The 19,592-nt window shown below is 33.8% G+C and overlaps 1 protein-coding gene across 3 annotated transcripts in view; it reads left to right on the top strand.

Annotated features, from left to right (window-relative positions):
* Tbh (Tyramine beta hydroxylase) overlaps window positions 1–19,592 on the top strand; it is a 48,439-nt gene that overhangs the window by 26,409 nt on the left and 2,438 nt on the right. For all 3 annotated transcript variants that reach the window (XM_036376564.2, XM_036376565.2, XM_070106905.1), the window contains 6 exons: window positions 13,558–13,916; window positions 17,817–17,965; window positions 18,032–18,423; window positions 18,507–18,673; window positions 18,757–18,939; window positions 18,999–19,186. In XM_036376564.2, the coding sequence (XP_036232457.1) occupies window positions 13,558–13,916; window positions 17,817–17,965; window positions 18,032–18,423; window positions 18,507–18,673; window positions 18,757–18,939; window positions 18,999–19,186 (1,438 nt within the window). The remainder of the gene's footprint in view (window positions 1–13,557; window positions 13,917–17,816; window positions 17,966–18,031; window positions 18,424–18,506; window positions 18,674–18,756; window positions 18,940–18,998; window positions 19,187–19,592) is intronic.

Here is a 19,592-nt window from a genome sequence, read left to right as displayed (position 1 = left end):
CACACAGTCTATTGTATTTACAAAAATTAGTCATAGCGCGTGGAAAAAATTTAAATGAAAATATTTTCATGCATGAAATAGCAATTGGATTATTTCGAGCAGTTAAATAACATGCCATAAATTCATTTAAGTTAAATTTTGTGAAAAAATTGTATGGCACTTGTATATGTATATGAATATACGTGCAACACAATATACTACATGCACATATACATAAGAGCATGTATACATAATATTAAACATTCATTTTGGTAAAAAATTTTAAAATTTGATATGTAGATGCAAAGACTAGTACCATTAAGGTGATGTAGAAAGTAATACATGTAATCTAACTCCACTGATTCGACTCAGTTCCTTTTTTGGCTATTAACTGTACAAGTATATACTTTTGTATGCAAGCTCTCACATTTCCAAGTGGTTGTTTGGTTAAGGTCAGAACCTAGCTATGTTTGTTCATTAAACAAAATTTAACATATTTCTCTGCAAACTTGCTAATTGTCAAAGAAGACACACTAAAAGTGTTTATGGCCGTAAAGGGTTGTCCACTTAGTAGTTAATTCTAGTTGGTTATTATTCTAGCATTTGTTATTCTTTAAAGGATTTGAGTTTAAGTTAACGGTAAAGAAGGTTTGAGAGGCTTATCGATCAAAAATATGTACAATTTTATTTATTTTTATAGCAAATATATTTTTAATAGGGGCTTAGGATCGCATAGGTAAATTAGCTGAGGAGGCAATAAAGTTGCTTTTGTTATTCAAACGTACTCAATTTACAAGTTATAAGTTACAGTTATTAATGTACGATATATTGCCACTCCCGAAAAATGCCGTTAATAGAAAACCTAACCTAACAAAACTGTAAATTGGTATAGAGCATGTATGGATTGAAGCATAAAAGGTTGCATAGCGCCATATTAATTACTATTAAAGCAATTACTTTATTACTGTTTTATATGCAAAATAAAGAACAGTAAGGGTAAGGAGTAAATTGCCAAAATTCCTTTAATTGTTCAATTAGGGTCTATTTTGACATGATATTAGACAGACATGATTTGGCGCCAATTTTAGTGATATAGTTATCAAGAGCTCACAGCTTCGATTTTGCAGTTTTTCTTGAGAGCACAATTGACCTGTTAAGTAAACAAATAGGTCTCAGATCCTCAAGATCTCAGCCAAAATTTATTGAACGATTGAAGATAATATCTATCATTTAATCATGAAAATAAATAGTTCCTCTTCAACTAAATATTATATTTTACAGTTATATACATACTAGCTTTTTCCGCGGCTCCCCTCGCATTAAATCCCTTAAATAAATACCAAATATTATTAACCAAAACAAATAATAAATATATAATGTACAGAAAACCCAGTTTCTCTGATTTACGCTTTTAAGCATTTTTGTTTTGCTACATGTTGAAATTTTTCGACAAACAATCATATCTGCCAAAATAATTTTTTTCAATTTTCAAATTTATTCTACATAAATAGATAAAATAATTTTTTCACAATTCATAAAAAATATATGAAATTTGTTTTTAATAATAAATATTGTATGTCCTTTCCAATATCATAAGACATATGTGTACAAAGTTTCATGTACGTAGTTTCGGCGTGAAAGCGTAACAAACATACTTAATATAATATTATATAGCATGAATTATTATATTTATTAATATTATAGTAACTAGAGTAATTTTAGTATGGATTAATATGGATACGTATATATATGTATGTACTTGTATATTTTGTATTTTCCACGTAAAATATTAGTTTCGTTAAATACTGCTCTAACTTAGAGATTATATGCTTAAACACCAACACTAAACTTATACGAACTGGATAAAAGACTATGCAATTTGAATAAGTAATTATAATATTTTACTTTTTGGTACACGAGGGTGCATTAAACACAAGAAGATATTAATACGCTTAGATCGTTCAAAGCACAGGATGTAAATTATTCTATCAAGGATTGTAACCCAAAAATGATTTAAAATGTATATGTGTATGTATTTCCAAAATTATACAATACAATTAAGGAAGAGATAAATTTGAGCGAAGTCGAGAATCAGATATCTCAAATTAACCAAAAGGACGGTTATACTTATATTTGCTATCAATATAGACCAAATTTGAGCATTCTTGAAGTTTAGTTGTTAACGCTTCATTGAATTCAAAAGGGCGCTCTGTGGGGAATGTCTGTAAAATTTACAACATGATAGTTTTTGGTTAATAATTTATATATACTATTTTTCTCACTATGCCGATTTTGAAGATTTTTAGCTTAGTTGCTTACAGAGCTGTGGCAGTTAATCTATTTTTGAATAAATACTCTATTTGGTTTTGTGGACCTGACAATAGTCTGATTCTAAGCCTTTACCAAATACATATAAGACAATGCACGCATGTTTTTTCTAAAGGTTTTTGCAATCTCTATACTCGTATAAGAAATATAACTTGGCAGTATTTCTTGGAGACTCCAGCTAAACTGCTCCTATCAATTTCATAGAATTCATGATTCTATTCACTCCTCTTCATCATTGCACATAATATAAAAATCTGTCTACTTTACATGCAACGAGTATTTTTTATATACACTTTGCTGTACCGTTATGAAAGTTAATGTTTCCGCGTTATATCATTATCACTAAAATATTTGTTAACTATTAGGTAAAGTAAGAAGAAATCCATTCATTTTCCAATAGATGGTTTTAGTAATGTGTATCTCGCGTTGTATCAGTGCGATTGGGTTACGCAATTGGCGTTAGAAAGATAATAAGATTTCCTACTAAAAGACCCAAACATAATTAAACTTGACTCGGTATTGTTTGAACACATGTCTAAAGATGGACACCAGCTAAGAAAAAATATGCAATATTTTACATTTTTCTTCGATAAAGGGAGAAAAAGTGACTGCAAATGTGAATAGTGTTTATAGTCCGATATTGTACGACTCAATTATGCGCGATTTTGGTTTCGTTGATTCCTTTCCGAAAAGTTTGATGTGAAAGATGTAACATGCTCCGGAAGACCAATTGACGGAAATGTCGATAAAATCAGCATTGTTTTGACTGTACTGGAGCTAACCGTTACACACCAAACCATTTGGAACTATTTAAATACGACTGGATATAAAATAAGCTCAATGTATGGGTGGCAGCCGAGTTAAGCAAAACCAACCTCATTGACCAAATTCCGAACCGCTGTTGAATCGCAACAAAATCGATTAATTTCGGAAGCTGATGGTTACTGATGATGAAAAGGCGATCATTTACAACAAGGTCAAGCGAAATGGTCGTGGTCGTATTGCGGTGAGCCGGTGCAAACGGTGGCCAAGGATTGTCTCTCAGGAATTTTTAGCGCTTGGTGGGACTGGCAGGGAATCCTTTACCATGAGCTTCTCTCCTTCGGCAAAACTCCTTAATCAAATCTGTAATGTCAACAATTATACTGTGTAAAGTAAGCAATCGCCCAAAATGGCTAATAGGAGAGGAATAGTGTTCGATCAAGACAACGCCAGGGCGCACACAGTGAAGTTGAAGGTTTCCATCGTGGTGGCATTATTAAAGTACCTTCAGACAACAACAAATTTTCGAACAAAATCTCAGTCGAATAATATTAACACTGCTAAATGAAACTTTCAATTGCATGTCCTAATAATGGATTTCTTTTTACTAGACCACATAGTAAATATAATTATATTAAAACAAAATTAAATAAATAACTCACAAAAAAAGACAAATACTTGCGATAATTTAACAGCAATTCGAATGGAAAATCTGTACATTTATTTTTAATAGTTCTGATAAAGAATTGACGGTAGAGGCGAAAACAATTCGGACTATCTGTTTTAATATTTATAAATAATTGAGATCCCACCTTACATAGAGTTTTCGCATACCCAAATATTAATGAACGATATGGACAACACGTTTCGTTAATGGCTTTAGAGTGTTAGCTTGTTTAAAGATATACAGCAATATTATGCGCTAGTAAATTAGTAATCAGCGTTGAAATTTTTTTCTGCGTAAATTCCAGTTTTAAGGGGCTATACATATTTATTTGTGAATTTCAAAAAATTGATTTTTTATTTGCATATATAAAAATTGTAAGTATAGTTAAAGTTATTCTATATAAAATTAAAAAAGTTGAGCCGACAACTAGTTTCGGAGATATGAGCGTATTTGTAAGAGTTTTTTAACTTAATATCCTCACCTTTTTCGAAGTGCTGTTTTCGGAGACGGTAAGGAAAATTTTTCTAATCTTTTGCACCACCTACTATATATAGATATATTTGTCAGGTAGTAATAGAAGAAATACAATTTTTTAAAAATAATTTCTATTTTTAAGCAGCTCTGAAGAGTAATTTTTTTTATAAAAACGATTTTTTTGAAAAGCCGCCATTTTGTCAAAAATTTAAAATTTACTACTCCTTATTAACTTTTTTTTGTAACAATCTAATAATAAATTTTTTTGGTTCACAAAAAATGCATTTTTTTTACTTGCAAGTGGACATAGCCCTAAAAAGTAAAGCTCTTGATCAGTCTTTGTCAATTTCATAAAGAAATTCCAAGTTCTTCGAATACGCTCAAGAAATGTAAAAATTTCTTTCATATTTCATTGACCCTCGTAGCGTATAGCACAAACACAACAAATTTTGTTTATCATGCAGCGCATTCTGCATCAGTAAGCAGTAAAGAAACTTCGTTTTCATTAAAGTTGGTTGTGACACTTAAAAAGTTCGAGCAAAACTTATTTTGACATACACAAGCAGATTGGCACAAACAAATACATGCAATATGCTTTGACAGGTACAAGTTTTACGCTTGTACTCCACTCCTTCTCATATTCTTACTCATACTTACAATAGTTTTTAACGAAGTATAACATCACTGCAACAGCAATGAATATTTTTTTAATTAAAATAAAATGATGCACGTTCTACGGATCAATAACTAATTGTGTAAAAAACAAAATATTTATTGATGCCGCGATCGTGGTTGCTGTGCGGAAAACTCTAAAAAATAAAATAACACAGAAAATATTGTGCATAATTCATGAAAGTGCAAAGAAGCTGCAATAAAAGTAAAAATTAACTTACATATGATCAACACGGCGTATGAGTGCTTTAGCAGGTGCATGCATATTGTATGCATTTGAGCATTCTTGTGCACGAATGATTCGAAATGTGTGTAGTTCTGCGGAAATCGATGCGGTGATTGCCACAAACACATACCGACATTTCAGACCTTGTAAAGAATTCTTTAAGCAAACGTTTATGTGTGTGTGTGTATGTGTTTGTCTGTATGTGAGTATTTGTGATGAAAGTAAAAGTTAAAACATAAACCGCGAATTGCACAGTTACACAGAACTTCATGAGCCATGAATATATATTTGTAAATATGTAATAAAAATGTATGTAATGTATATAACATATAAGACTACACCTAGTTCTTAAATCTTAGAAAATGCTCGATATTGATCGGGAGTAAAAAAGTAAAACAACATCGTATTTATTTGGTGATATATGTACCTTATAGTTGTAAGGGATATTACAGCTTCAGTGCAACCAAAGATAACGTTTTTCCTGATTTTTATTGAATTGTAGTGGCAGGTTAAAGCGGAATAATTAAAGCCCCTTTCGCTAATTCGCCGCAAAGGAAAATTTTTATTTAAAATTTAATACTATAGTTTATTATGACTTAAGGGTACTTCGTAAAATGATTTCCTTTCAAAAAACTAAATCAAAAAGCAATGTTCAACAAATAAGCACATTTTATACTCTCACAATTTCCGGTACTCAAGACAAGGAAAAATATTCAGGTGTTGGTAAAACGTTATATTAAACAAGTAAGAGCAATATATTAGGTATATGAAGGTCAAACAGAGTGGCGCAAATCTGAAATATGTATAAATCAAACAGAATGTCAAAAATCACTATATTCGGTATATTGGTTCTAAGGAAGGGTCTAAGTTGAATGTTTCTTCCTTTGGCATTAATCCAAAGTATGCTCAAAACATAATTCCACTCAATTTTATACAAATAACTAACATTGATACTTTCGGCATATAATCCACGGCATATGGAAGCTGAGGCAATTCGCCACCAAATTACAGCATATCTAAGAAAAATTTATTTTCATTTTGCTAAGTGGTCTTATATATTGATTATTGATATTTATATTGAATTTCTAATTTACGCATATGAATTAGAGAAAGTACTGAATCGATTTCATCGATTTTTGGCAGCAAAGCACATTAATGTCAGGGAAAATGCCCTCCGCATTTCATTAAGGTATTTTAAAGATTAAACAATATTTTCGGTATAAAGTCAACCATGGGCAGTGACTATTTCAAAAGCGATACCTGGAGGCTTAAAAATATATGGTTCGATTTCGACCATTTTCCGACGAAATGTGCCATACCCCAAGGCCACTAATTGTACAAAGTTTTATATCGATATTAACACTGTTGCATGATTTTTATATATTGAAGGAAAGCAAAATAATTATGTGGATTTTAAAATTGTGATAGATGGGAAGCAGGCGCTGTTGCAGTCCGATTTCATCCATTTTCAAGCTGCAATATAAAAATTTAAGGCTGATTTTTCAGTTTTTACATCTATTAACATTCAACTTTGCCGTACGGTGATCCTTTATACTAAATTTCAGTTGTAGCTTAATTTTTTTGAAAGCCGTTACTAATTTTGCACGGCGGTTTTGATTGAATTTTGTCCATTTGCAATACCAACTTATGTCCACTAGAGCTTCTTTTACCCACTGCCACCAGTATTCCAAGCTCTTGGTGATTGTTGGTTTTGTTTTGAGTGGATTGCAAGGATTAGCCTGCTAGACATTCCCACCAGGTGCTTAACTAACCAAATTAGCGTTTGAATAATTTTGGTCTATTTGCAGAACTGCACAAAACAGTGTAATATCGGCTTCAAGATGTTCGATTGCCTTCACCGAGTCACCTCTTAACACAATTACTAATCGTAGCAAAATCTATCGTGACATGGTCCCTTTAGCATAGCCTGCCATCGTTGAATAAAATAGTTTTTTTAAGGGGTTATACACGCTCATTACTCTGAGCACTCTGGCAACATCTTGCTATAGAGTATAATAGTTTTGTTCACCAAACGAGACGAGTTGATTTCTGTTTCTCCATCCGTCCGCCCGTCTGTCTGTACAAGCTGTAGCTTGAGTGAAAATTTAAATATCGTAACTTTGTACACGGGTTTTTGGCAAAAACTAAAGCAGAAGTTCGTAGATGGCTGTAAAGGGATCACTGCCATGCACACAAAACGCCAGTAATCAATCGAAAACTTATAAAATGTCATAGCTAAGTGTTAAATTAAGATATATTGTAGAACTATAATTTGGTACAGGGGAATGCAGTAGCAAGAGGCACGTGTGGGCTCAAAATTTAAAGAAAATGGGTGGGATCCCGCCCTCTAATAGGTTTAATGTACATATCTCCTAACCACTAAAGATACAATAACTAAAATTGCTCTGGACAAATCCTATAAAAACACCTGCCTATATTGTATAAACTCTCCCCACTTTTTCAACTCTTAAAGTACGATAATTCAATAACTAATACGTCAGATACATTAAATTTTACACCCAGAATTATAAACAAAGGTCTCACAGGAGTCAAAGTCAAAATTCGACGATAGGCGTGGCATCGCCTACAATTAGGTGAAACCACAATCTCCGAACCTACTCGACCAATTTAAACCAAATTTGGTGCATAACTTATCCTGACGGTCCTATGTTACGTTGCCAAAATGTACGCGATCGAACTATAACTACGCCTACTTCCTATACAGCTCAATTTTAAATTCCACAACACTCTTTAACTTTCAAGTACAGAAATCAAGCACCAATCAATATATTCGAATAAAACGTTGCACTAAAAGTGTTTTTTAGATATGCCATTTCAAGTCTAAAAATTGTCAAAATGGACCATAACTGTTCAAGCACCCACAGGAATATGTGGAGCCAAGTGCGCTTGGCTGACTTTTTACCGAAAATATCGGTCAATATATGAGATATGTTATTGAAAGTCGGGGAAAATGTTACTTTGATTATAATAAATTCTTGTAAAAAATGGTTTCAATCGAGAACCTATATATGTATTATTGAGGTTTTCGAACTTACCGTTGACTTTATACCACATATATCGGCCAATGTAAGAGTTATTTTAATTAAATTGAAAGAGCGTGTTTTTATGTTAGCAGTGTATCTTTGTGCCTAAATTGGATAAAATCGGGCGAAAACTTGCCTTAGCCTTAACTGATATTTAGGATTTTGAAACGTTCGGCTTGACTTTACTCCCATATATACGAGATGTGTTCAAAGGAAAAGGAGAATTTTGAATTTATTTGAAAAGTACTTACTTATTCATCAATATCTATTTTGTCCCATTCAAATCGAATATAATACCCTTTGCCTACGCTTTTTCCAACCCTCGAAGCACTTCTGAAATGCGCTTTTCGGTATGGCCATCAGCTCTTGCTTTGATTCTGACTTGATCTCATCCGCTGTGGTAAAGCGCTTTGCTTTCATTGGTTTCTTCTGTTTTGCGAATAGGAAAAAATCGCAGGGAGCCAGTTATGACCCGTTTCAGCAAACCCGGATCGTTGTTGACGTCGTTCAACAACTCCTGAGCGATGCTAATGCTACATTACTTAAATTTTTGCAATTTCGGAACAAATTTCGCTGCCGCACGTTTCATGCCCAAAACATTCGATAAAATTGAATAACATGAGCCGATTAATATGCCAACATCCTCTGCAACTTCCCGAATAGTGATTCGACGATTTTCAAGAACGTTTTTTTTCACTGTTTCGATGTTTTCTTCGCTTGTGGACGTGATCGCTCCTCCAGGATGCTCATCATCATTAACATCTTCCCGGCCTACTGTAAAGCGTTTGTACCACTTATAAACATTTTTTTGAGACAAAGTAGACTAGCCTAATGCCACAGTCAACATTTCCAGGGACTTGGAATTGGAACGTGACTAACCTTTTTTGTTGTCAAAAACAAGTTAATAATCAAAATTGGCTCCTAATGCAAGTAAATGATAAACATACATATGTGTTCGATTATACAATAACAAAAACAAAAATTTCAATAATCGAATGTACACAGCCACAATTTCAGCGCCAGTTATTTATACTTGTAAAAATAACTTTTGTATATTTTCATACTACAACTAATTCTAATGAAAACATTGTAATTGCTGAAAGAGAGTGGTCAAATTACTGTTAGCATCTAATCACAATTACACCGTGACTATTATTATTATTTCGATTATCCTGATCTTCTTATTTAGTTTTTGTTGTTGTAGCTGCAGCGAATATGCGTCAATAAGTTTTGAGTTGTCATGTTTCTTATTTTCTTGATTTGCGTTAACAGCATCTGCATTTAAAGGTCTACATTCTAGCTTTCAAGTAATTACATTTTGTTTTATTATCACTGAGTTACGATTTAAGTTAGATATTAAGACTGGTTCACAAGCTCCTACAGATGGATACAAACCCTCATACTTGAACAACAAACACATCTGCTGAGACTACAAATTCAGATTGCAGTTAGGTCAACTGAAACTAAAAGCATGAGATCCAAGATGTTCCAACTTTAGACTTACGAATACTGGACTGTCCAAAAATAAGTCTACCTTTCAGATTACTTCGACCATTGACGCAAAATTTTTATACTGACCACATCGATGCTATTGAACAATGACCGCTTAGGAACCCCAAAAGGACTTCTTTCGATCTACTCTAAGCCCAAAGAACCTGGCAACATCGCAACTGCTTATGGCTGAGCAGAGCATAATTAAAATCCGCTCATATATTATTGCTTTTTTTTCTATCTTAGATTTGCATAATTTTGAAAAAAAAATTCCGGTTCCATACTCAACCTTTTCATCGTTCTTTTCTCTCTAATTCGGCAACAACTTCCTAATGCTGTAAAGTGGAAAAAAAAAGTTGAGCAAATTGAGTTTCTTTTGAAGCAATTTCTGACACTTCTTATTCTTGCTCATTAATAAAATGAATATAACTATATATAAATTATATTTATATGTAAAAAGTAATTCCATTATAATTACAAGCCATTAATATAAGACGGAATTTGTTATGAATTTAAGAGTGTGCTTAATAAACATCAGCACGCCCTTACAAATTATCCCTTTCATAAATGAAACACAGCATTTTACAGCACAATAAGACACCAGAAGATAACGAAGAACATTCAATAATAAAAGAGAAAGGCGGAAATAACATCAAGAATTCATAAAATGCCAACATGTCACTTGATCCAACGTTTATGAGAAATGTTCAACAATTTTATCCACCAGCATTACGTGTTCTTGAGTTTGACCTTAAATCGCTCTCCACACCGCTCTCCATATTTGTGCCTCTTCGCTGCACCGGCAACATGACTGGCAAATGACGGCAACATAGTGTGGAGTGTGGGTATCAAGCGGGCAAATGCTCATTGATAAGGGTGGGGTTTGATGAAAACATCAATGCCGTAATAAAGGACGAAGAAATTTCTTGGCATCACATAGCATCGCATCGCATTCCAAACGACTTCATCATCATCAGCAACGTCAACGTCACCGGCGCAAGTAGTGCATACTCCGAAACAGCAAAGCAATTGTCGGCGGTTCCGCCTCCGCCTTACATAGCTGGGACTGTGAATGGCTGTTCAAAGGAATACATTTCCATACACGCTAATACGACTTGTCATTACTTTGTGCTTGAGATCATTACACGTTTCACACCGATTAATATGGTATTTAAGCAAAATTATATATTAATGGGTATTGGAAGTGTGTGTGTGTGTGTGGCATAAGAATGAGTGTGGTGTCAATATACATACCATCTTCCTTCATGCATAAAATTTCCGTTCTGGCTTATGTATGTACGTGCGCACAGAAATATTCGCGTTCATTAATGGCTTGCTTTTGCACAAGTTTTTGATGGATTGCTCGGAATGTGTTGTAATATGTGTGTATGTGTTTACAGCTCCAGATTGATTAAACATCATATGCTTTTCAATACCACATACTTATGTACTTCTTATGTATCTATATATATAGGTATTACTATTAGATACATACTTGTGTAGAGTACAATAACATTTTTCCATTTTGTATGAACTCAGCTGAGAGATATGTATGTAGTTACATGCATTTTGGAGATTTTAAATTTACCTGTTTTATAATTAAATTGTAATAAGGAATTTATTAGCTTGTAAATATACAGCTATGAACATATAAATGGCACAAAATCTGATTTCATATATGTATATGCTACTCGCAACATGTTGCTATAGAGTATACTAGTTTTGTTCACCTAACCGTAGTTGGGATAGATAATTAGGTATGTATGTATAAATGATCAGAATGACTAGAGTGGTATTCCGAATGGAATTTTGAGTGACCGTACGACCGTCTGTCCATCCGTGCAAACGATAACTTGAGTAAACATTGAGATATGTTGATTAAACTTGGTACATATATTCGAAGAAACCCAAGGAATGTACCCTAGTATGGGCGGAATCGGCCCACTGCCATGCCCACAAAACGCTCTTAATCAAAAAATAGCCACAACTAAGCTCCAAAATAAGATACAAGGCTAGTACAACGATTTGCTTTAGGGAAGGGCACTTATGGTTGAAAAAAGTTTTTAAAAGCGAGCGTGGCCCCGCCCACTAATAAGTTTAATGTACATATCGCCCAAACTATTTAAACTTTAATAACAAGTTTGCTCAGACCAAATCTTTTGGCATCCTACCCACTCGGTGAAAACGGGTAAATTCGATTTATAACCCCGCCTACTCCCCATGTAACGGTTTTGTTATAAGTTACTAAAAGTACGATAAATCTATAAACAAATGCGCCAGAAATATAAAATTTTACGAGACGGCTTTATAGGAGCCGGTATCAAATTTGGACGATGGGAGTGGCACATCTCTTTGGGTGAAAACACATATCCCGGAACCTCTTCGACCGCTTTCAACCAAATTCGGTAGGTAAGATTATTCTGACATGCCTACATTACGGTGTAAAAATTAACGAAGTCAGACATAAACCACGCCTACTTCCCATATAAGGCAATTTTAAATTTCATTTGATTCTTTCACTTTCTAGTATACAAATCAAGAACCAATAGATGTATTCGGATATAACTCTGCACGAATAGTGCTTTTAAGGTGTGCCACCTTATGACCAAAGCAGACTAAAACTATACAAGCCTTCAGATACCGGAATAAGAAAAGGATAAAATCGGTTAAAAACTTGTTCCAGATCCCATATAATTAACATCAGGATTTTCAAACGTTTAGTTACCTTAATCAAACACAGAACGTCTGTAAATAATATGTAGTACTTGTAATGTGCAAAATTTAACCTCTTCGAATGAGATATGGGTTATTTGTTTAATTTATATTATAAAACTAATTTAGTCTATGGCCTATAATATATGTAAATTAAAAAGATACAAATTTGATTGCAATCCATTCACGATTTAATTCGAACAATAAATGTTGACTTCCTTCGCAACATTTTTTAAACCAAAATTTGCCTACACCTACCAGGCTAGCACTTCATTACTAGCTTAATTAAAAGTTGTAAAAATTTTGCCTTTAATTTAGTGCTGCTGCCAAAGTTGTATATATTTTAGTTCGCGTCAGCTAAAATTATCTTAAAAACACCTTCAAAATCAATCCGTTTTTGACATTCAAACATACTATGATCAAAAAAGGATCCTCTCGGAATTTCAATTATGGTATATATCTCACATTTTTTCTCGCTCTTACTACTCAAACTAAGGTAAAACCGAACATCAACAGTATTCGTCGTCCGAATATAGGCTGCTTATAGCCGCGAAAGTGTGAGTTGACTCGGATCTGTCTCTTTTGTATTGGGATATGGTGGTTCCCGGTAGGTGGATACCTACAACAATTTCTTAAAAAGTAATAATGTCAGCAGTAGGGTGATCTTAAGATATTCTGAAATTTCAGAAGATAGACAGATTTGGATTTAAGGAATTTAGAGGCTTTATTCCAAAGTATATTGGGAACAGTATTTAAGCCTAATTGCTAAAAGTCTTAAGAATGAAGACTTCCCCTCGCTTTTCAATAATTTATGTTTAAACTGTAGCTTTCAATTCATTGACTGTCTGGAAGAACAACTTGTGAGGGCAGATATCAACCAAACAATATATTTTTCTGAGTGGAAGTATACATTATTCTGTCATTCATTCATATATCTGCATACAAGTTTGTGGTAGCTTCTGGGTTATTTCAGGTTCACAACATTCCTCTTACTCCAGTCAATTTAATGAAATTGTGATGAAGTTTTCCGCGACAAAAATGATTTCCATTAAGTTATATTAAAAAAAAGTGGCATTAAATTGAATTAAAAAACGTACATTCACTTAGAGGTACCTATATTATCAATATAATAACTTTTAAGCCAAAAAAAAATTGTATCAACAAATTTTAAATTTTTTACAATTTTTTTAATAAATCTACAGGTTTATCAGACACCAAGCTCCATGAAGTCTATCTGGACAACTCCGAAATAAAACTGAGCTGGATGGTGGATTGGTATAAACAGGAGGTGCTTTTTCATCTACAAAATGCCTTTAACGAAAATCATCGCTGGTTCTATTTGGGCTTTTCGAAGCGCGGCGATGTGGGCGATGCTGACATCTGTTTCTTTGAGAATCAAAATGGATTTTTCAACATTGTCACTGACACGTATACAAGTCCAGATGGTAAATTTGTGCAAAAAGACTATCAACAAGATTGCGAACTTTTCAAAATGGATGAATACACGTTGGCATTTAAGCGAAAATTCGACACCTGTGATCCGCTAGACCTGAGGATGCATGTAAGTGTTGCTGCTGTAAACATTATGTTTCTAATTATATGTAGTTGTGTGTGTGTTGTATAATGTTTGCAATTTATCTCATTTACTCAAATTCATGTTAAGTACCTTAATGAGTTTATAACATAATTATACAGCTGTGTTGAGAGTGTTTGTTCACAGTGATTCAAATTTTTTTTATCGAAATAAAATGGAAAAAGTGTTAGGGATGTTGATTTGATGAGTGGAAAAGAAGAATGTGGCCTTGAATATGGTATATCAGGGTCAATTGTGGATTGATAGAAGTTTAACTTGCCGAAAAACAAGATCGTAATTGGAGAAATGTTAAGTAAACCTCGTGAGACAGTTGCTTCTCTGCAATAGTAGTTGATGCGACCACCAGCATATCATTCATGAGAACAGAGTAAGAAAAGGGGTTAAGAGCCTCAGGATGAATGACCTTCAGATTTTTTCGAATAGTTAATAATGTAGTCACCTATAGGGGTTGTCTTATTATCTTTTATATTTTATAAGTCATAGATTCCCTAAGTTTCATTACTACATTTTGCTCCATGTCCATAATATTTACACTAAAATCAGTATAATAAACTGTAATGAAATTTATGTAATATATGAATAATTTTAGCCGGAATTTTACATACACTTGCTTTGAGCCGGGATGGACTTCAGTGTATTCAGAAAATTTTGGTTTTGGTGGAGATAAACTTCGCACGAAGATAAAAAAAAAATTTTATTCGGTTGGCTTGAGCAGTATAAATAGACCAGTCCGTCAAATTCGATCAGACGATAAACTCTACCCAGCCCCTTTAGTTCAGTATAGATTAAAGTAAGACCTACAGTAGAATCGGTTCTGATTATATTAGAGATATGAGACTTAGAGCAAGCTCTACACTAAATTCATTCATATTCAGCGCTAAACCACATTATGGTTAAAAAAAACCCACTTAATTTTATTCAAATATCAGACCTATTGACCAACATAAACTCTTTACCTTCAGAGGGAAAATCAAAATGGATGGAAATCACTGTATCGCGTATACTGGATCTATGGGAATATCTAGACTGATTTTGAAAAACCTTTGACATTGCTCAATGTATAATCGTTTCCATACAATTTTATGAATATAACTCACACACTGACCGACATATTCGGCATTAAGTCTGCTATAATAACGAAAATCATATATTTTATATATTATATATGGTATATGCTAGTTGGTGTAGTTTGGGTACTGATTTCTACCTTTTTCGCTATTAAACTATATTATATCCAATATTTATTCACTTAATTTTGCTCAGACATCTTACACATTGACCGATATGTACGGTATAAATCCAACCGAAAGTTTTGAGCACCACTTTTGGCACCAAGACATACTATTACCGGGAAAAGATGCTCCCTGAGTTTCAATCAAATACATATATGTTAAAAGTCAACCGGAAATTTGAAAATCATTACATATATTAGATATATGGGGGCTAGGGGATTAACCCGACTTTACCCATTTTATACACAAAAACACACCATTATATCGATAAGATTCTCTCCGAAATTCAGTAACATATCTGAGAGTTTTACTGATATATTCGGTGAAACATTACCTGGCTTCGACAGTTTTACACGTGATATGGCGCACATTTAAAGCATTATTTGTACTATTTCGACAATGGATCTCGATTTATTTACCATAATTTAAAGTAAAAGAACCATAAGGTATATAAAATTGTGACATATGGGAAGAGAGTATGGAGTAGAGTTGTCCGAATTCGCCCATTTTTATAATATTACAAACGAATTTGGAAATAATGTGACGCCCCAAATTTAGTTGAAGTAGAGTCGAGTAGGTCCTGGTATATAGGATTTCACCTATAAGTGGGCGGTACCACGCCAACTGCCCAATTTTGGCATCGGCTCCTATGATATCGTTCAGTGTCATGTTGGTTGCGGCATTTAATGTTTCTGACTTTATTCAGTGAGTTATCGCATTTTTAGTAGTTTTCAACATAACCGTTATATTGAGAAATGGGCGAGGTTATCATACGATTTTACACTAAACTTATTAAGAGGCTGAGCAACGTTCACTTGGTAAACATTTTCACGGAATCCACTTCCTACTACGATTCGCTGCACCAAATTAAGTATAGTTGTGTTGGCAGAGGTCCGTTTCTTCCCATTTGTCATACCAACTTTCGTATGGTGACAATGCCATGTGTACCAAATTTCATCAATGTATCTCAATTTTTACTTAAATTATCGATGCACAGTCGGGTAGACGAATGGACAGATATTTATCCTGATTTCAGGTCGTCTGATCATTAATATACATATCTATTTCGATTAGTTTTAATGCAGTAGTCTGGTAACTTGCATTCTTGTTTTTGCTGTTTTGGGAATATTTTATTTGTAAAATATAAAATTCATGTTTCATTTTGTAATATATTATTAATAGTATCTCAAAGTGCACTAAATATTATTTTTATCTTTTTTTCGAAATTTGTTGTGACTTGAGTGAGCGTCTCAAAAATGTAGGTGGCTCATTCTGATGATTTGGTTGCTTGTGGACATCTGAAATAGAAGAATCAAAAAGATTATTAATATGTGAGCTTGGCATTCTGGTTGGAACTAGAATTAAACAATTTCGTTGAAATTAAAAAAATTGTTGATTTGGAAAAAAAGTTTTTTAAGTAGCAATTGGGCTGTAAAATGGAAAATAAGCGCTCAAAAAGATCCTACTTCCTGCGGGAGCTAATGATGAGTGAAATAAAACATTAAAATTTTAGACCAATCGGTTGAATAGAAAATTTTTTATCACCCGGGTTGACCGTAAGAACGTTGTTTCGAGAAAAACGTGTTTAAAGTTTCAACAATAGATTAAATATGTTATGTAATAGCAACGCGTAGGTGTTATAACTTCGTCAAAATTTAGATTTGCATTCAAAAAATTTTACAGTGTATTCTTAATATGTAGTACTTTCCAAAAAAAAAAACAAGTTGATTTTTCCAAACCAACCTTAAGTGATACAAACAACCGTTTGTTGAATAAACCTATTATAATCTATAGCAACATATTGCGAGGGTTTAAAAACGAAAGGCGCCAACATATCATAGTTTATTAAAGTCAGTCCTTTAATTTTGCTGTTTTGGACTTGCTGTTATTTAAACAGTTAAGAATTAGATCTTCCATATATCTTAAAAAAGCTATCTCTCTGCATAATATATTGAGTTGGCAACTAAGTAATTGCGGATTTCACTCATAGATGCCTTCAGTTGAATTTTTAGGTTTACTGGCGTAGTCCAAACGTAAAACATATTTTGTTATTTAATAGCCGGCAATTCAGCTTTCAATCAGTAAAAAAAGTTTTTTGATCGATTGCGTAGTTATCGCTTGGCGTTCGTTGAAAAATGGAGGATCAAAAGGAACATTCCTTGAATGGTAAAAATTTCAATAATGATGATGATGTCAAATCGTACCTAATTCAGTTTTTTGCTAATAAAACCCAGAAGTTTTATGAACGTGGGATTATGATGCTGCCTGATAGATGGCAAAAGGTCATTGATCAAAATGGGCAATACATTACAGAATAAAGTTATTTAGTTCTATGAAAAAATTGTCTTTGATTTTTTTTAAAAAATCCACAATTACTTAGTTGCCAACCCAATATATCAAATATACAGCTGTTTCACCAATATAGCTTAGGTATTATCAATTAGAAATTAATCCATTTAGAATTTAACTATTTTCGAATTTGATACTCAAAGTGCATATCATTCGCAGACGGCGTTAACTGTTTCGATTTGAAAAATGGCTGGACAAACTTTGCCTCAATCCAATATCGAAGCTTACTATGCCGATCTGCAAATATAAAGTATTGTTAAATCAATTTATCATATTACAATTACAGGAGGGCACAATGTACATTATGTGGGCCAGGGGTGAAAGTCGTTTGGCACTGGAAGATTATCAGTTTCCCTTTCCCAATGTTTCCTCACATGAATCCGGCATTAAGATGATGCAGTTACTTCGCGCAGACAAAATTCTCATTCCCGAAACGTAAATATTTCTTGCCCACTTAAACGATAATAGATATAATGTTGCTTCATTTGCATTTTCCTTTAGCAATTTGAAAACCATTCAGGTCACACTCGAAAATGTGACAATACCAACAAAGGAGACAACATACTGGTGTCACATACAAAAACTGGACGAGTCATTTGCGACGAAACAGCATATAGTACAATTCGAGCCCATCATTACCTCTCCCGATTTGGTGCATCATTTGGAAGTTTTTCACTGCGAAACCGAACCACAAGTAGAAATTCCGTTGTACAATGGAGACTGTGTGAAAATGCCGGTAGAAGCTAAAGTGTGCTCCAAAGTCATATCTCTGTGGGCTATGGGCGCTAGCACGTTCACGTATCCACCTGAAACTGGCTTACCAGTTGGCGGCAAGGACTATAATCCATTCGTGCGGCTAGAAGTGCATTTTAACAATCCTGAATTGAAAGCAGGTAAATGCATTGGAACGTGACTTTGTAATTTAAATAATAGTTCCAGCTACCAAATAATACTATATTTAATTTGTATATAATAGGTCGCCTTGATAGCTCTGGCATGAGAATAAAGTTGGCATCGAAGCTAAGACAGTTCGATGCGGGCGTAATAGAATTGGGCTTAGAATACACCGATAAGATGGCTATTCCACCTGGTCAAGTGGGCTTCCCGTTAAGTGGTTATTGCATCGCCGAATGCACTGAAGTGGTGAGTTCTTATTATCGGTCACAATTTTAGAAATTATTTAAGAATCATTGTTACTTTTATAACTGTATCACCACTTTGTATAGGCCCTCCCGTCCAGTGGCATTATCATATTTGGTTCTCAACTGCATACACATCTTCGTGGCGTTCGTATTCTGACACGACATTTTCGCGACAACGAGGAGCTGCGCGAAGTTAATCGCGATGACTATTTCTCGCATCATTTTCAAGAAATGCGCAACCTGCATTATAAACCTCATGTGCTACCGGTAGGATGCTGATATTTCTAATTTTTAAACTGTCTAAATTTTCGGCATATGTTTTGTAGGGTGACGCTTTGGTCACAACTTGCTATTATAATACTCTGGGCTATGAAAATACAACACTGGGCGGTTTTTCAATCAGCGACGAGATGTGTGTGAATTATATTCATTATTATCCGGCTACCAAGTTGGAGGTTTGCAAGAGTTCTGTCTCTGAAGACACGTTGGAAAATTATTTTATTTATATGAAAAAGTAAGTAAAACGGTTTAAGAAGAATGACAGTTAATATATGACGTGAGTATCGCTTAATTGGGGGAGAATGTCGGTATTTATAAACATTTTGTTTTGAGGTATTTATACTTTGTAACCGCTCATTAGGTCTAATAACCCTCCGATAGGTTAAAAATGGGAAAAGCAATTTCACTACGACCCGTTCATGAACCCTTCTTCGGTCTACTTATCAAAAATTTCGACGTTATTCTACTATCATTGTCGAATCTTTTAAACAATTTGACCAGAGATTCCATTCTGGCCAATCTTAGTTCTGGAATTTGGCTTCGGAGATCAAAAGACACTTCTTTACAAAGCCGCAAAAGGAGATCTTGAAAAGCTACGTTGTGATTTTATCATCCTTGGGATAAATCAATTTTTACCGAGA

This window comes from Bactrocera oleae, chromosome 3 (assembly GCF_042242935.1).
Source record: "Bactrocera oleae isolate idBacOlea1 chromosome 3, idBacOlea1, whole genome shotgun sequence".
NCBI classification, from domain to species: Eukaryota; Metazoa; Arthropoda; class Insecta; order Diptera; family Tephritidae; genus Bactrocera; species Bactrocera oleae.
This window is presented reverse-complemented; position numbering and strand designations above follow the sequence as displayed.